The 19,553-nt window shown below is 40.4% G+C and overlaps 1 protein-coding gene and 1 long non-coding RNA gene across 6 annotated transcripts in view; one reads left to right on the top strand and one right to left on the bottom strand.

Moving 5' to 3' along the window:
- The window catches only part of CD86 (CD86 molecule), a 41,966-nt gene that overhangs the window by 19,683 nt on the left and 2,730 nt on the right, over window positions 1-19,553 (bottom strand). For both annotated transcript variants that reach the window (XR_003908673.1, XM_029939417.1), the window contains exon 2: window positions 10,536-10,585. Coding sequence is in view for 1 of the 2 variants with exons in the window: in XM_029939417.1 (XP_029795277.1) it covers window positions 10,536-10,585 (50 nt within the window). In the remaining variant the exon portion in view is untranslated. The remainder of the gene's footprint in view (window positions 1-10,535; window positions 10,586-19,553) is intronic.
- Window positions 479-17,585, top strand: LOC115291795. Of its 4 annotated transcripts, none has more exons than XR_003908675.1 (6): window positions 479-626; window positions 6,008-6,117; window positions 7,417-7,639; window positions 15,875-15,993; window positions 16,606-16,748; window positions 17,350-17,585. It is a non-coding gene; the product is annotated as an uncharacterized LOC115291795 (long non-coding RNA). The 4 variants fall into 4 exon arrangements; XR_003908674.1 differs by having other exon boundaries at window positions 15,870-15,993; XR_003908676.1 differs by having other exon boundaries at window positions 15,870-15,993; window positions 16,574-16,748.

Genomic DNA, 19,553 nt, shown 5'->3' with positions numbered 1-19,553 from the left:
TTTGATTTTGACTGTTTCTCTGCAGAACCTCACCTCTCCTTCCTACTCACTCTTTCCACTCACAGATCAGTCTAAATTCTCTGACTCAGGTCCCCCCTCCCAAAGATTATAAGGGCTTTTCCTCCCACCCATATGACTGCCCCATTTCCCAGTTACTAATCAAAAGTGAAAGGCATAGGCACCACTAGGGGGCTGGTCAGAAATGAGGAATCTCTGCCCCACCCCCACCACCAGACCTACTGAGTCAGAATCTTCATTTTAACAATAGCACAGTTTGAGAAGCTACAAGAGAGGATTTCTACGTCTGTCTCCAGAGTAGAACAAAGATCCTGATAGGAACAATTTGTTCCTATTGTCCCTCCTCCCTTTCCCCTCACTCTAGGGTAGATCACTGTGAGCCCCATTTTGAGTGGAACTGAAAGTATTTCACAATTTACATTCCAAGTTCCTCACCAACCACTGGCTTCCATGACATCACTCAGAGCTACCCATGCTAATTCCCTCTCTGATGATGTGGGGAACATTTAGCTCAAAGTCTATTTTTCCTAAGTGGCTTTAGCCTCCCCTCTTATGACTCCACAGCTTAGGTCACCCAGCTACTGGACTCATCAAGACTCCATTGGTGGGTAAGCATTGAGATTTACTCCCTTGTCCAGCACCTGGGTAATAGAAAAGGTCTGGGTCTAGTTATAATTGATTGCTATGATTATGTCACTAGCTAGGCACACAAGAATCCATCTAGACACCTCCCTAATCAAGTAGAGAAGTTTACTTAGCAATATAATGTTTAAAAGTCACACAAAACTGTAGCGTTCTAACCTTGTGAGATCTCTGACTATACCTGGGACCTTAGTTTTTCCAGGCCACTACCCCAAATGAATGTCTTTTATATTCAAGGTCCATCTTTTTCTCATGTTACTATGCTTATCTATACTCATAAATTTTTCTTCTTTTATTAAACTTCCTTCAAAGCTTTACTAGGCCCCCTGGAAATCTTATTCCATTGTAATAAACTCCTCTACATTTTTAATCTCTTCATCAAATGCTTCCCCCAAGATTCTGCTTTCATTGAAATCTAGCCCCCTCAAAAAACAAACAAACAAAAAAAAAGAAATCTAGCCCTACCTAGAGGCCACCCTTTGTCCTCAATCACTGCTTGTTTCAGCACACTTCGAGAGGACCTTGAGCAATACCCTTTCCCTTTTGAGGTGTCCACCTCTCTCACTGTTTTTACTACTAATCACTTGTCATTACTTCTTTGCTCACTGAGGATTTTGGCAGTAGATGCAATATCCTCCTTTCCAGTCAGTTATTTGAGTGATTTCAGTATGGATAAGTTCACCAACTATCTTGCTTCAAATTTCTTTGGTCTTTTCCACTTCAAAGATCTTCATCCACAGACTATTTCAGCAGCACCTTTCCCATGACGTAACCCTGAATCTTCTTACCAAGAACAGCTCTGCTCCTAGAATCTTAAACCTCAATGTACTTTTCTCTGTTCACAAGGTATCTTCCTCTAACATTTGTTCCTCACTACCCCACCTACTATGTTTGTTCTCTGACTTCATTAAGACCTCAACTCAATTCAGTTTAGACCCTGTAGTATGGTGCTTACCAAAAGACCTCTCTACAATGATAGAAATGCTCTAAATTTGTGCTGACCAACATGATAGTCACCAGCCACTGTAACTATTGAGCACTTGATATGTAGCTAGTGTGACTGAGAAAATGAATTTTTAATCTTATTTAATTTACATTAATTTAGTATTTTTTATTATTATTTTAGAGAGAGAGGAGCTCATGTGAGCAGGGATGAAGGGTGGAGGGAGGGAGAGAGAGAGAAAGAGAGAGAAAGAGAGAGAGAGAATCTCAAGCAGTCTCCTGCTACTCAGTGCAGAGCCTGACATGGGGCTTGATCCCATGACACTGGGATCATAACCTCAGCTGAAAACAAGAGTCATATGCTTAACGAACTGAGCCACCCAGGTGTCCCTAATTTTAATTAATTTAAATTTAACTAGTCATATGTGGCTAGTGGCTATCATACAAAATAGCACAGCAATAGTATATCTTTCCAATCATTCTTTTGGCAATAAACTTGCCCCGCTGTGCAGAATTCATCCTAAGAACAGTAAACTTTTGATCTACATACCTGTTCTTACAAATAAATAATTAAGCAGTACCAGAGAAATTATTCAATTGTTCAGACTGATGACATTACAAATCTGTAGTCTCTTGTCCCACTTACTTTGTTCTCTGGGCTGATTACCCTGCTACCCTCTCCCTCATAGCAGTTACTTTATCAGTTCCTTTGCTACTGCTTTTAGTTTCTTTTTCTCTTATAGTCAACCTTTCTGAAAGAGTAAGAAGCAATTGCTGCCTCCACCCCCAGGCTCTGTCCTCCACCTCTCTGCCAAAACGTCCTCACAGAGGTTGTCAGTGATTTCCCACCAATGCCAAGTTCAGAGCTCTTTTCAGACCTCATGTTATTTGACTACTCTGTTAGCCACATTTGTCACAATGTTAGCCACATCTCCTTCTGCAAACTCTCTTTACCATTCTCTGACCTCCTGGTCAGTTTTCTATGATCACTCTTTAAGTGCTGATTATCTTCTTGATCTTCTCCTTACTCGCTCCCCTCTCTGTTTTTTCTCCTCTATCCACCTGGATTCATTTCTCCTCTCTTCCCCTGTCAAGTATAAGCTAATAATTCAGATGCTTTTCTTCAGCCAGTCACCTTCACTAGAGTTCCAGATGTCCATATTCAACTGCCTGCTGGATACTGCTATTTATATAGCAACAGATATTCTCTTCCTCCCCTGTAAATATTCCTGTCCTCTATCTCATTGAATCATTCCCCCATTTGCTGCTGTCAGTACTCATCTGAATCATCTGTAGAAAATACCCAAGAGAGGGTCATCACAGATGTGGCTGAAGACACCTAGAATAGAACTATGATAACCAGAGCTGAACTCTAATATGGGAAAGAGAATGGTGAGGAGACAATATGAAGCAAAGGGCAACCAGAGACAAAGGACTTTGTGTTTACCCAGAGATCTTGGAGACATTATCTTTTAGGTATGACAAAGACTCTTTGCTTGATCAAAATTTATTCAGGCTCCTGACCTACTCTCAGTCCTATCTGTTCATGTCCTTGTAAAACCCAGTTTTAGCAAGAACCCTGTGAAGTTCATTTAGCCAAAATCCCCAACATTACTATCTGATTATGCTTGAATATCGGATTGGGTTCCTCATCTTCCACCATCCCCCAGATAATGTCTGATTACCCTGATCTGTCTTTAGTAAGAATCCTGTTAGGTTGGTTTGGACAGAATCCTGCCTTACCCTTGTTTCCTCTTAGTAATTTTCCATCCACTGACCTCCCCCCAGGTGCCCCACCCTTGGCTATAAATTCCTACCTGCCCATGCTATATTTGGAGCTGAGCCCAGTATCTCCTCCTCACTATAAAATGCCTTTGCAGTGGTCTCTATGCCTTTCTCAACAGCATTTCCAAACCTTGAATAGTCTTCTTTACTGTGCTTCAACAAGTGTCATCTAGTATTTTTTTTCTTTAACAGTTAACTAAAGAGACATCGTCTGTTATAGAGCAAGGATGGTTCTTCAGGAGTTTTCATGTGCTACATGATATTTTAGGCCACCTTAATATTAATACTAGTTTTCATTTCAAGATTACCATGTATCCTATTATATATGCATATATATAATACAGAATATGTTTTATAAAATTATAAAAATATGTTTTATGAAATGTCATCTATTAAAATATATGAAGCATCATATAATATACAATGGAAAACACATTATTATATATTTTAAAAGTTCAGTTCCTTTGAAGTACAAGCTATCAGACTATACCATCCATAACTGCTCATGGCTGCTGTTGCCCATCTTCTTCCTAGGTGCTCCTTTTTCACTGAGGATCTGAGCATCTGGCTTGCTACACCCATCTTCTCCTGCCTTCTCCTTCAGGGCCCCGTCTAGGTGGTTTCAGCCTCGAGCACACAGTATCGAGCTTCCCACTTTCTTGTCCTCTTCCACTCCAATGGCCTTATTGTCCACTTGACCCCAGCCATCTCATCAATGGACCAGATCCCACACCAAAGTTCTACCTCTATATCTCCTAAAAGCTCTCAATATCAAGTACCTCACCTTATTATCACCACCTCCTGTCTTTTCATTTCATTCCTTCTACTACCACCACTCCATCAATTCTTCTGCTTCTCTGAGATAGATTTTGAATTGAAATATTTCTCACTGAGGTTGCAAATACTCCCCTCCCTAAGCCAAGCCTCCATTACAGCTCCATTGGGATAATTGCAATTGCCTCCTAATTGGTCTTCCTACTTTCATCCTTGCCCCCACATCTAGTTACTTAAGCCCAAATAATCCTTTAAAATATATCTCAGATAATATGATTCTCCTGTTTGGAGGTCTCTGATGACTTCCCACCACACTGAAAATTAAATCCATATCCTTTCACATCACCCTGAGAACTAAATCCAAAATCCATTCTATGGCCTATAAGGCCTTATATAATCTGGTCCCTGATACCTTTAAAACCTCTTTCCCTTATTTACTCAGCTCTAGCCCCACTGGCTTCCTTGCTATTCCTCCAAAAGGGAGGCATACTCTATCTCAAGGTCTTTTCTCATATTGATCCCTCTGCCTAGAATGCTCTTCCTCCAGAGTCTCATAGTTATTTCTTTACTTCATTTAAGTCTCTCATAAAATGCTACCACCTAGGGAGATTTCTCTGACCATTCTATTGAAGATAGCATCCTTGTCACCCCCTATTCCTTATACTGACTTACTTTTTTTTTTTTATCAAACCAGTTATCATGACCTGACATGATGTCATATGGTTGGTTATTGTCTGTCTCTCCTGAGGAATCCAGCTCCTAGTTTAAAAACCTATGTGTAATTTTTTTTAATTAAAAAAAATTTTTTTAGTCCAGATCCTAAGCAATTACAAAGGTTTTACCAAGCAGGCTTCATGGGGGAGAACTATCCTTCCCACACCAGACTTAGTGCACAGCCCATGCACAGCCGTGTCTGGTAGGAACTGTAGTCAAAACTCAAGATCTGTGGCCAGTGATGCTCATTCACATATTTACCTTCATAGCCTAGGCACCTTCATTCCTAGATTTCTTTATTTGAGTTCTTGAGCACAGGCCTTTACATACCTTTCCTGAGGCCTCCTCATGTTTGGGAAGAGGAAGAGCCTTGATGACACTATTCTTTATGCTGACTCAGTATGTCCACCTCCAGCCCTTCCCTTCATCTTTCTTCCTGACCCCAAACTCAGGGTCCAAAACACTGCTGGAGACTTTTGTTCTGGGCTCCCTCAGCAATGAGAAGACCCCCCTGTCTGTGCTGATCCACCTGACCGTTTGGTTGGTATGCTGTCCAGAGAGAGAAAGAATTAAAAATGTGGAAGAACAGATTGAGTCAGGAACAGGTAGTCTGAGAAGGTCTAGAGTTTCTTAAAGAAGAGAGAAGAGGGAATGGTAGGTAGTTGAAGAGACAGAGATTGTGAATATTCAAATTGAGAAGAACATGGGTCCTCTGACTTAAAGTATATTCTAAGTACCAGGTAAGATAAATGAAAATAAGTTCACACCTAAACATGTTGTGGTGAAACTGCTAAACTTAAAGCATAAAATATTTTTTCAAATTTACAAACACATTCTTTAAAAACCGAGAAAGAAAACCTAAATGGCAACTAGATTGAAATGTCCTTAAGCAACCAAAGAAGACTGTGAGGTCATAACTTCTAAATGAATAAAACACATACACAAACACACAATAAATTTTAACTCCAATTGAATGCACTAATGCAATTTCAAAAATTATAAAAATGAAAATAATTTAGAAACTTTAGAAAGTATGTATGAAACAGTATTGAGTAAATATGAGAGATTCTCATATATATTGTGATCATAACTGTATGTAACTGTTTTTACTGTCTTATCTGTTGCTTTATAGTAAACACCAGAAAAGTGATTTTTTAAGTGGAGAAAGGAGTTGAATGCTTTTTAATAGATACATATGTAAGAAGAAGGAATGAAAAAAAGTGAAAATAAAATCAAGAATGGGTAAGTACTCTTAGAGGGTGTTAAAAATATTTTCATAGCTTTGGAACTATAGCCCTGGAACTTGGCCCTATGGCCTGAAAACATAAGGGGGGGTCACTTCTGTGGAATAGATCGGTTCTAGAAGTAAAAAGTTACTTATATAGTAAGGGCTACTAAGTGTTTATTTTTGTTTCCATAAACCACAACAGTCCCAAGGGGACCAAAATCCAGAGTTACATATTCTGAAAATGGTATTAAGATCTCTCAAAAAATAAAAATAAGCCAAAGTCTCTCAAGCTCTTAACTCCTGAAGGAGTCTGTCTACACTGAAGCTTCTGTGTTCCCCATTCAAATTGAGGACAGAGGTCCTCAGATCAAAAGTGCATTCTCAGTCCTGAGAACATAAATGAAAATAAATCCACACCTAGACAAATTCTTTTTCCCAGTGTTATTCTGCTTCCAAACAACCCTACACTTATTCTATTCAGTGATCATCTCCCACTAAATTATCATGGCTGACAGCCCATATTACTCTTATTTTTCCACTTTATTTTTTTAATGTTTATTTATTTTTGAGGAAGAGAGAGAGACAGAGTGTGAGCGAGGGAGGGACAGAGAGCGAGGGAGACAGAATCTGAAGCAGGCTCCAAGTTCTGAGCTGTCAGCACAGAGCCCAATGCGGGGCTAGAACGCACAAGCTGTGAGATCATGACCTAAGCTAAAGTCAGACACTTAGCCAACTGTGCCATCCAGGTGCCCCTTTTTTTCACTTTAAAGAGAGAGAGTGTGAGTGAGGGAGAGAGAGAGAGAGAGAGAGAATGAATAAATATCCTAACCAGGGACCCACACTCAGCTCAGAGCCCAACATGGGGCTTGATTCCATGACCCTGGGATCATGACCTGAGCTGAAATCGAGAGTCAGATGAACCATCCAGGCGCCCCCAGCCCATACTCTTTGGAACTTACTAAGCACTCTACTAAAATGATTAATTACCTTGGGAATAAGTTACTACCTACTGGGTTGTATACATGTATTTCCCCGAAACAGTAGCTTAACATGAAGGGGTGACTCCAATAAGAGAACTATTAGGCTTCATGACACTTCTTTAATTTTGCAATTAAATCTGAACTATCTGTTCACCTCCAGGTAGTGATTTTAATGACCACTATCAACAGTAGCAGGAAATAGGAGTCAAAGTAACCATATATATAAAGATAATCCCCATCCACTAGCAACCTGCAAAAATCTGGGGGGAAACAGTGGACCTTTCTATAAGATGTGGAATGAAGGTTTGACCCAATTTTATGTAAATTTTATAGTGAAAAAAGATTTTCAGCTATACTCTGGGTACATTCATTGAGCCAGAGGTATTGATCAAGAGAAACGGGAAGCACTACCAGACAGTAAGAGAGCCATTATCAAAAGTCAAACAAGAATGAAATTTCCTTCTGATGTGTGAGCTGCTGATTTTCCAAATGCCACTCTGGCTCCAGCTTTAAAGAGGTACAGAGGTGCTGGACAGCAGCAAACAGAACTTGACAGGTAAAGGTGTCTCTGCAAGTGGCACCTAGAAATTCCCTTCGCTTTTATAAATACAAAGCACAAATTGTAACCTAATTCTGCAAGGCTCCCGTGCTCTTTTCAGTCTTAAACTCTCATCCAGTTTTCACCTGAAGGGCAGAGGTGACCATTATAATGTCTAATTTCCACAACTAGTGGAGGACACAAAAGATATGGGGGAGAGGAAAAACAATTGTTTTGCTGCACTGTTTTATCTCTGCCATCAAATAAATTATTCAGCCCTGCATTTTTGCTGCAGATTAACTGGGCCAGTTGCATCTCCTTTCTTCCCTTGGATGCCGGCCTGTGGCCAGGTCAATGCTCACCAACCCAGTAGGCAGAGATGTGTCCTGAGAAGAGAGACAGATGAAATTCAAGTTGATTCTTTTTTCTTTAAAAGAGAATGGTATCTGTTTTGTTCTTGTTGTTGTTTTTAATAGCATGTGAAGTATTGGCAATATTATATTCTAATTCTAATCAGGTATCACATTTTCCCATCCCAGTATTGCAATTTAGACTGCCAAATATATAATTTATTCTTTTAATGCCATAAAACTTAAGCAGTTACCATTTCAGGAGGTTATTTTTAAGGTTTCAATATTGGTAATCCTCTTTTGTGAGGCTAAGAAGTGTCCAGGCAGTTTCAAAGGCAAGATAAGAGCAAATGTGACATCTGGACTCAGTTCTGATAAGACTTCTCAGCTTTATTCTCACTTTCAGTGTGCAGAGTCCAGAAAGTGTGTAGTGTGCAGTAAACACAAAGTTTAGGGGGGGAATATTATCTCAGTTCAGACTTTTCTAAAATTTTGTTCCTAAGCTATTTTTATTCATTTTTCCCCACAAGCCATAAGAGCTGGGCTGGCCACTGTAATGAGAGTGGTGGGGGCCCAAGTATTAGAAACAGGTGAGGTGTTGGCTCTAGGGAAGTTGGGGGAGGTGCTGGTGGGGATCCTGTGAACTTGGCTAGGCTTAAGTGACATTATCCACCAAAGGTGTTTAGGTCTTCAAGGAACAAATCCTACCATTTATGAATGGTTCATGAGCAACAGTTAGGAGAGGCAGCATAATGTCAAGGTTAAGTGAACAGATGCAGAATCTACTCTGTGGGGTATGAATCTAAGCTATGCTACTCATTACCTATGTTGGTCTTAAACAAATTACTTAACCTCTCTGTGCTTTAGTTTCTATATCTATAAAATGGTGAATCAGAGTAAGACCTAAAGCAGCAAGTTATTGTGATGTTTAAATGAGCTATTATTTATAAAATGCTTAGAACAGTACCTGGCACAAAGTAAGTGCTACATCTAAGTATTTGTCAAGTAAATAAAATAGGAAGTGGAATGGGAAGGGTTTCCTGCTGGATAATGTTCTCCAGAGCCCCTTTCTCTCTTGCTCTTGCTCACACATACCTTCTACCTCCCTAACAGCTAAAATTAGTAGGTCATTGGCCATGGATAGTAGAAGCTTCTGTTCTGACCTAAATTCGTGAAGTTGTCAGTTAGCATATCTCATACTCATACGCATGGACTCAACAAACTCCAAGGCACTAAGCAGAAAACAGAAATCACAAAAGGCCTGTCCCAGCCAGTATTAATCTGAGGGAGCATCTCTCCCTAGAACCGTGAATCCTCATCAGACACAGGAGGCATAAGGCCAGTGGCCACGGGCCTGGTGTGTACCCATCTGGAAGTGAACTCACTGGGCATGCTGGTTACTCAGGGGCAGCCTGCCTGCTGCTATGGCCAAGCTCGGGCTCAGCTCACCCTCCCTTCTTGCCCCACATCAGGACTGGGATGGTTTCCTTCTTGGTGCTGAAGGTGTGGAAAATGAGAAGCAGAAAGGGGCGGGAGAGGAGAAACTAAAAGCCTCCAGTCACAGGGTGTGTGACAGGAACCTCAATCAATCCCAGTTTATAGATGAAGAAACTGAAACTCAGAGAGGAGCAGCAAACAGGGAAGACCTGAGTCTTGTGAAGCCTGACTCTTCTAAAACATCTTTGTTGGGGGTGGGGAGGGAGGAGAAATTCTCTTCAAGAGAAAGAATACAGAATTCAAATACAAATTGCCCATGGCAACTACCATGATACCCAACAGAAGAAGAATGTGATGAAGAGAAAAGTGGCAATGGAAAGAGACAGTGGTTTTAACTGCTGTGGTTAAAATATCATATTTATGAAAATTTTACCAAACCATGAGACTTGTGATCACACTATTAGGGCCCGTACTAGGGCCTGGAGGGGGCTTTGGAAAGGGCTTGTGTGAGAATCCCTGAAGCTCAGCTTCATTCACTTTATGGTGAATCCACTGATGCAACTAGCTGAAGGTCACTGAATTAGGTAGTAGCAGGGCTGGGCTTCTTGATCTTCCTGGTAAACAGCGGCAACTATGATCTATGGGCATGAGCTGGTAGGGAAGGCAGTGGAGGAGGAAAGGGAAGGTAGGGAACATGGAAACTAGTACTCCCTAATGGAAGGCTTTTAGAAACCCATCAGCTATTTTCTAAAAGCCTGAGGATGCCAGGAATGTAAAGAAGACCAGAAGGAAGTATGTGTGGAACAAAAACATTAAGCCTCAGGGGTGTCAGAGCAGGGGCCTTCCCCTAGCTCCCTGGCTGCTGCTGGACAGGCCAGTGTACCTTACTTTGTAAATCCAGTACCATGGGTGTAATATGGCAGAGGAGGAGGATGTGCAGGGGGTGGGCTATCATGATGCTTCCTTCTTCTCCAGGAACATCTTTATTTTTTTTGGCCTGTGGTATTCTGCAACACTATGTAGAAATTAAGTAAAATCTACCAAGCCTCAGGCCTGGGCTCACAGTGGTCAACTCATCAGGAGACAGGAGAAGGATTCTAGGACTTTACAAAGTCAAAGGTTCTTACCAGAGAGCAGGAGGGCCATCACAAACAGAGTGTTACTCAGTCCCATAGTGCTAGAGTTAAAAAAGAAAAGGTAAAATTTGATTAGAAAATGACACTGAAAACCAAAACATGACAAGTGGAGTTTGGGATTCACTTAGGTCCATGGGTGTAGCAGAGATCATGCTATGTGTTCTCCAAGGCTATTTCCTTTTTTCTTCTGGCTTCACAGATATGCCCTACATCCCAACCTCCCCTGCAGTTAGGTGGGCCATGTGATTGGCGGTCTAGCCAGGGGAACAGTGTGCAGAAAAGACTGGTGCTTCTTCCAGACTTGCCCTTAAAGCTTCCTCTTTTTCTTCCCTCTCCTGCCTTCTTAGATGCAGAGAATCCAGAGAAAAGTCCAAGGCCCCAGAGAATGGTAGTCTCACTATGAAAGGAAGCTAGTTTGGTGAACAAATTAATAAAATAGCTCTTTCCACCCTAAACTGATCCATATTGGACTGTAATGTGAAAAAAACATAAACTTTTATTGTGTTAAGCTAATGAAATTTTGGGGATTATTTATTAAAGTAGTTAGCACTAACTTGTCTTGATCAATACAACACATTTGATGGGACAAGTAAAGAGTATGTTTAGAAATCAATTTGCCTTTGGTTTCCCTGTGATTCTCAAGCTTTAATGTGCATAACAATCATCTGGAAGATCATGTTAAGGCAGTTTTCTGGGCCTTGACCATCGAGATTTGGATTTAGTAGGCATGGTGAAACTCATGTCCAACTAACTCACATGTAATGCTGCTGCTGCTGGTCTAAGGACCCCACTTTGAGAACATGATGGAGCCAAGGAAAACCACAGACAGTGCTTTATATATCATCTCTTTCTTTCTCTCCCCCTCCCTCTTTCTGCACTCACCCTCTTACCCCAACTTAGAGAAAAAAAGGCTGTAAAGTGTCTTACAAGGAAACATAGAATTAGGGAGAAAGACAAAAATTATAAACAGCTGAAAAGCAAACCAAATGCAAGAATAAAAAAATGGACCCTGGTACAAGCCCAATTACCATAGAATCTGCTCGTCCTGCACGGTTCAGGTCATAAGTTTGGCCAAAAGCTTTTTACCAAAGTGAAAATGAAAACCTAACTGGCGAATTAATCTACAAATCTGTCTAATTAAGATAAAACAAGCCAATGCCCAGGAGAAGATGTACAACTATTTCTGATCCAAGAACAGAAATGTTTTCCTTGGGGGGTGGGGAGTGTCTGTCTAGGAGCCATCTCTGATCCATTTGGGGTATGCTAGATACTCTGCCTCTCTGCTCCCACAGCATTCAGTATAGGGCTTTGGGCTAAAAGTCTATTAATGTTTCTTTTATTCTAGACTATAACCTCTTTTTTTGTTAAAAATTTTTGAATAGATTATGTTTGCACATGGAACTAAATTTAAAAGGTAAAGGTAATAAATAGTGGAAAGCAAGTCTCTCTCCTAACCTGTTCCCTAGCTATCTAGTTCCCCCCCACAGATATAACTACAGTGACCACTGCTACCTGTTAGCAGTTTCTTGCCTATACTTGCAGTTATTTTAGGTAAAGCAGAATGAAAACATAGACCCATGTTCTTTTTCCATTTTACTTTTAAGCACTAATGGTAGTATTTTATACACAATTTTGTACACTTGCCACTACCTTAGAAATTGTTCTGTATCAGCATGTACTGGGTATCCTCATTCTAACAGTTGCATATTCTGGTGTATTCTATTAAGTGACAATAATTTATTTTACCAGCCTCTATCAATAGACATATTTTGCTGCAATGAATGTTTGCTGTTATGTTGCCCATGAACATTCTTATTTTCACATAGCTTTTTCCAACATAGCAGGTTTTCTAATTTGTCATCTTTACTGATAGGGAAAGTTAAGATGACAACTCACTGTAATTTTTATTTCTATTTTTTTAAACTTTTAAATGCTAATATGAGAGAGAGAGATAAAGTGTGAGCAGGGGAGGGGCAGAGAGGGAGGGAGACACAGAATCTGAAGCAGGCTCCAGGCTCCAAGCTGTCAGCATAGAGCCCGGTGTGGGGCTTGAACTCACAATCTGCAAGATATGACCTGAGCCAAAGTCAGGCACTTAACTGACTGAGCCACCGAGGTGCTCCCTCATTGTAATTTTTAAAAGTTATTTTTCACTGTGGTAAAATACATGTAGCATAAAATTAGCCATTTTATCCAATTTTTTTTGAGAGAGAGCACATGTGTGCAAACGGGGGAGGGGCAGACGGAAAGGGAGAGGAAGAGGGAGAGGGAGTATCTTAAGCAGCCTCCATGCCCAGTATGTTGTGGGGCTTCATCGCAAGACTATGAAATCATGACCTGAGCTGAAATCAAGAGCTGGAGGCTTAGCTGACTGAGCCACCCAGGCACCCCACCCCCTGGTTTTTGTTTTGTTTTTCTTTTGAGAAAGAGAGAAAGAGAGCATCTTACTCATTTTTTAAGTGTATGGTGGTTTTAAGTACAATTACATTGTTGTGCAACCATAACCACCATCCATTTCCAGAACTCTTTTCATCTTGCAAAACAGAAACTCGTAGCTTATTAAACACTCGCTCCCTATTCTCTCCACCCAGGCCCTGGAAACCACCATTCCACCTTCTGTTTCCATAAATTTAACTACTCTAGGTATCTCATATAAGTGGAATCATGCAGTACTTGTCTTTTTGTGACTGACTTATTTCACTCAGCATAATTTAACCAAGATTTACTCATGTTGTAGCATGTGTCAGAAATTTCTTCATTTTTAAGTCTTAATAAAATCCCACTGTGTGTATATGCCACATTTTGTTTGTCCTTTCATCTGTTGATGGATATTTGACTTGTTTCCACCTTTTGGCTGTTGTGAATAATGCTATGAAAATGGATGTACAAATATCTGAAGCCCTGCTTTCATTTCTTTTGGTTGTATAGTCAGAAGTAGAATTACTGGATCATATGGTAATTCTATTTTAGTTTTTGAGGAACTGGAGTACTGTTTTCCATAGCAGCTGTATAGTTTTACATTCCCATCAATAGTGCACGAGAGTTGCAATTTCTCCATATGTTAACACCTGTTATTTTTTTCCCTATGACTTTCATCCTAATGGATGAGGTAGTTTTATTTATTTAATTTTTACTTAAAAAATTTTAAGTTTATTTATTTATTTTGAGAGATACAGAGACAGTAATGCAAGTGGGGGAGAAGCAGAGAGAGGAAGAGAGAGAATTCCAAGCAGATTCTGTGCTGTAGGCACAGAGTCCAAGGCAGGGCTCAAACTCACGATACCATGAGATCATAATCTGAGCTGAAACCAAGAGTCAGATACTTAACTGACTGAGCCACCCAGGCACCCCTTTCAATGTAATTTTAAAATGAATTTCTTTTATTATTAGTTTGAACATCTTTTGAAATGTATAAGAGATAACATTTCTTGTTCCATGTACTGTCCATACACTTCTACATACTTTTGAGTCTTTGGGCTTTTTATAAGTTTTTCTTTATTTGTAGAAGCTCTTTAAAATTTAAAAATTAGTGTTAATTGGTAACTACTTAGAAAAGTAGAACTTTGTGACACTGAGTTGCAAATATGTTCAGTTGCTGAAACATACAGTAGGTATTCAGCATATGAATCTCACACTTGCTCCCCATTACTCTCTCTCTTCCTTCCAATGATTTCAATGGCTACAGAGCTTGGGCATTATCTGTTGGGCCAAAGCTGACACCACTCAATGGTAGACCCTAGAAAGAGAGTTCTCTCTTTGGTTCCTGTGCACTTCCTCATACTAAATTACCACCAGCATCCTATTTGTCATAGAATCTGAGGACTAGGAATCCTTTGAGTCTCAGCTCCCATCTAATCTCCCATTGTTTGCAATCCAAAAATCAGCATGCTTGACTTAACCAAAGATTTGTTTTTCCTTGGGGTGATGTGTTGAACAGGGGCACAAAATCAAATTATATTTCACTATAAACTTAACAAATCACCTTTAATTCAAATTACTACATGAATCAGTCTGGCCCAAGAAATCTTGGACAAATGGTCTCTGTAATTCATACAATGGGGAGGAACACTGCATATGACAAGGAAATCAATACCATTTTAACTTCTTTATTTGGACAGTCTCTCTTCCCCTCAAGTGAGAAACTGCCTATCCTTAACTTCCTCTCACTGATACTGGTATCACTCTCTGGATCTACACAGAGAAACCTTAATACGCTTCTGCCAAAGCCCTTTAAGAGTTTGGGGACAGAGATTACATCCCTCCTCGAAATCCTGGCCCAGCAGTGATCGTCCTTCTAGTAAACATTCCTCACATTACTTTAGAGATTGCACACCGCCCTGGACAACACTTTGGACATTTTGTTTGTCAGAGATCCTTGCTAAAATACTTGAGATTGATATGCTCCTCTATACCCTATGTGAAGAATTTCTCTCCACTCTAGCCATGGCGTATGTGTGAGGATGCAGGCTTGGGTTGGGAAGCCAGTTTCTTCAATGTTTTGGTTCTGAAGAAGAGCAGAAACGTCACTGTTCCCTCAGGAATGAACTCTCAGCCACAACCACGAGTCATTGCTTTCTCCAGAGGGCCTGAGAAGTAGAAACTTGCTTTTGAAGGGAGCTATCAAAAAGGGGAATGGGAGAGGAAAGAACCTAAGAATTTACGGGGGGATTCTCTGAAAAGAGATTTCTGTCAGCGATGAGCAGAATAAGGTCTGTAGGTTGGGTGAACTGGCCAAAAACCTAGTAGTGAGTTTTTGCCTCCATGTAGCTGGAAGTCTATTTCAGAAACCAAAGCAGAGCACCTACCCTAGTACCCCACTTTCCCTTACTGTATGTGCCTGGCTCATCATAGATCATGAGCGAGCGTCAGCTGAATGACTAGTTACACTCTTATTCCTCACAGTCAAATGGGATTATCTGCCCCCATGTTACAGATGAAGAAACGGAGTCTCTGAGAGGTTAAGGAACTTGCCCTAGCCACCCAGTAGTAAATGACTGAGTTGATGTTTAAGCCCACACAGCTTCTCTGTGTTCTTTTTTTTTTTTTACACTGATATAGTTCCTTTAAAATTTCCAGCCAGTTTCAGCTGTGCTTATGGGAGCAAGGAGAAAGAATTATGATTCTACCCATTCTTAAGGTAGCAGGGGAGCAGCACATCCCGATGGTCAGGTGTGAAGGTGGCTCCTGGGATCAGAGTGTACATTACAGGAGAGATGCTGTGATGGGGGTGGGAGGAGCCAAAAGGTCCCTTCCTATCAGAAGAGTTTCTGTCCTGAGCTTCCATTCACTCCACAAATACTACTTGAACACCCTTTCTGTGTCCAGCACAGAATGTTCCTTTCCACTCCAGCCCCAGACAGAATATCAGTGTTCTACTGTGGACTTAGCTCCAGGCACAGGTTACTACGTTTCAGCAAGACTCGCCTGGAAGAACTCTGGGGAAATTCAGGTATTTGGGCAAAAAGAGGACAGAATAAAGAAGGGGTCTTTGGTGTCTCATATCTGAAGAAGCATGTGGGATCTATTTCAGGCAAAGGGCTGTCATGAAGAGATATGGGGTGGTGGTGGTCAGCTAGATGGTGGGACAGGAGAGTGCAGATATAATGACACAGGAAGTGAGAGAAGAATTCAAGGTACAAGTTGGGGGTCAACAAAGAAAAATGCTCCCTGTTTCACAACTTTATCTAGAATATTAGCCATGATCAGGGTATGGGGAAAAATGTGAAGTTTGCTGGTGTCAGGAAAATTGTTCACTGAGACCTCTCATGCAAACATTTACTGAATTTACTCAATGACAGGCTTGTTCTACAGGTTGTGGGAGATATAAAGATGTGTGGGCCTTGGTCCCTCACCCAATACTAAAAAGAATGATAGGGTGTCCACATATAACTACAATTTAAGCTCTAGGATCAGTGTGGAAGGTAGCAATGCTTATCTCCTCCTGGCACATATAAGAGTCTTTGCTCTAAGCAAAGCAAGAGATGATGCTACAGCCTCATGGAGGGAGGATTAGGTCAGACCCAGCCCAGTGCTCTGGGCCTGGTCCTTTGCCTTCTATCAGTTTCCCCTGTGACTGGACAAGCCGAGCTTGCTGGACTGGCACTGTGAGTGAAGCCCAGGAGGATCACCAGCTGCCTGGGGCCTTGGTTCACCTCTGGCTTGACGCGCTGCATGAATTACTTCTCAGAGCTTCAGAATCGGAAGGTACACTTCTAAACCAGCTATTATTACCTTTGAAATACTGGGAGGAATAGGGTAGGCTTATTTCCTTTTTTATATAAGGTTTCTGAACTACAAATTCATAAGATTACTGGGAATGGAATGTATATGAATTTTAGCAGGGCTTCTGACAGGGTTTCTTGTGATATGCTTGAGAGCAATATGGAGAAATGTGGGATCGATATTATTGGTACAGTTAATGGCTGAAAAGCTGTGCCCAAATATCATTCATTCATTCAACAAATATTTATTGAACCAGGAATTGTGCTAGCTGCTCAGAATATAACAATGAACAAAACCAGGAACCTCTTCACATGGTTGCTTATAGTTTAATGGAGGAGCAAGAGAATCAAACAGATAGGTGTAAAATTGTTAATGATGACAAGTGCTACAAAGGAAAGGTTCATGGTACTTTGAATGCCTATAATAGAACTAGTCTTAACGGAGATTTGAAGAATGATGTGCTAGATTAAAGATGGACACATATTCTTTGTTACTCCTTAAATCTCTCCTTAAATCTGGGCTGGTCTTAAAGACTTCTCTAATAGAATATGGCAGGAAAAATGTTTCATAAAAGGCCTTACAGCTTTTGTTTTTCTTGAAAATACTCTTTCTGGGACTCTGAGCCATCATGGAAGATGACCCACTACCCTGAGACCACCATGCTGAAGAGGCTATGCATAGCTGTTTGGGTCAACAGTCCCATTGAGTCCTGCCTTCCAGCCATCTCTGCCAAACCACAAGACATATGAATAAAACCTTGGATTCTCTAAGGGCACTTGGGTGACTCAGTCAGTTAAGTATCCAACTCTTGATTTCGACTCAGGTTATGATCTTATGATAAATGAGATTGAGCCCCACATTGGGCTCTTTGCTGACAGTGTGGAACCTGCTTGGGATTCTCTCTCTCACTCTCTCTGCACTTTTCCTGCTCAGGCTCTCTCTCTCCTTCTCATGATAAATAAAAAATCTTGGAACTTCTAGATCAAATACAGCTTGCAGACCTAATCTGGCTACTACCTATTTTTACAAATAAAGTTTTATTGGAATGTAGCTATACCCACTTGTTTAATTATTGTCTATGGCTGCTTTATTCATTACAGTGGTAGAGATGAGTAGTAACGTGAGGCCTGCAAAGCTAAAAATATTTTCTATCTGGCCTTTTCTAGAAAAAAAATGGTGACCCTTGCTCTAGGTTAGCACCATCCATTAGAAATTTAATGCAACCACATATGTAATTTGAAAATTTCCAGTAACCATATTAAAAAATTAAAAAGAAATAGGTAAATATTAATTTAATGACATATTTTCTTTAATTCAGTATATCTAAAATATTATAATCTCACCATATAATGAATATAAAATTACTAATGGATATTTTACATTCTTTTTTCTGTACAAAATCTTGTAGGTATTTTACACTTACAGCACTTAGATGAACTACATTTCAAGTGATCAGTAGCCATATGTGGCTAGTGCCTACTGAACTGGACAAGGAAGTTCTACACTAGCCCATTCACTAATTTAGTACCAACCACCCAGTGACTTCAGTTGATGCCATGAGGAACAGAAAAATCACTCAAAACCCTGCCCAAATTTCTGGCCCACAACATTGTAAGGTAGAGTAAAATATTCATTGATTTAAGCTTCTGAGTTTAGGGCAGTTTGTCAGGTAAACAGAACAGATTGAATAAGTGCTAGATAGGTTAAGGGGGTAGCTTGGAAGGATTTGAGGTAAAGGGAACAGCAGGTGCAAAGGCACCAAGGCAAGAGGTCACATGAGAGAAGGTTGATGTGGCTTAATGACTCGAGGGGTGGGAGCCAAGCCTGAAGAAGTCAGTGGGGGTCAGACCATGCTTATCTTAGGAGTCAGCAAAGGATTTTGGTGTTTATTCTGAGTGCAAGGTGAATATGAGAAGAAATTAAAGAAGAGGAGTGACATAATCAGGTTTGGATTTTGAAAAGATGACTTTGGCTACTGTGTGGCAAATGGATAGTGGGGAAGCCAGACCAATAAGTTGGCTATTGCAGTCATTTAGATGAAAAAAGATGGGTGTTTGATCTAGGGTGGTAGTAATAGAAGTAGCAGTGGGTAGGTTCAAGCAATATTCAGGATTATAATTGACAGGATATAGTAATGAATTAAGTATGGGAGATGAGGATAAGGTATTGATTGATTGGTTTATTTATTCATTCATTCAACTGAGTGTCAGGAATCACTCTTATTTAGTAGACTAATATAGTCTACAGGGCTTTTTTACTTTTTCACTTGCACAAATAATGGGAAGTTTATTTCTTTAAGTAGAGTAGGATAGCTTAATGTGGTCTGGATGTCAGATGAGTTTATATTTGATGTGATAGAAAATTGAGAGTTTGGGATTGATGTTTGGAAGTAGAAAAATTATGTAATGAAAGTTTAAAGAAAAGGAGCCTGTCAGTGGTCTGAGGAAGGGAGTGAGGGCTGGTATCAATAAAGCCAATATTAAAGTCTCATAGACCTCAGATAAAAAGGCTGAGCACAGGGACAGTGGGTATGACAAGAAAGAAAAGAGCATGAGTGACATCTTGATGAAAACATGAACACTTCCTAGTGTCTAGTGGGCATAGATGATTGGCTATAGATGTATGTCACCCATCTTGAGTTTTGCTGAGCTCCCCTACCAGACATGTCTCTTTCTAGCTCAGGCTGGATTATGTGTCTGACTTGGTCTCCAATCTCTTCTTGGAGCAAATCCTCCTGGGCCCCCATTTGTGGAAAACTTTTCAAACCTAATGCTAGCTTAATTTGAT

This window comes from Suricata suricatta, chromosome 5 (genome assembly GCF_006229205.1).
Source record: "Suricata suricatta isolate VVHF042 chromosome 5, meerkat_22Aug2017_6uvM2_HiC, whole genome shotgun sequence".
Taxonomy (NCBI): Eukaryota; Metazoa; Chordata; class Mammalia; order Carnivora; family Herpestidae; genus Suricata; species Suricata suricatta.
This window is presented reverse-complemented; position numbering and strand designations above follow the sequence as displayed.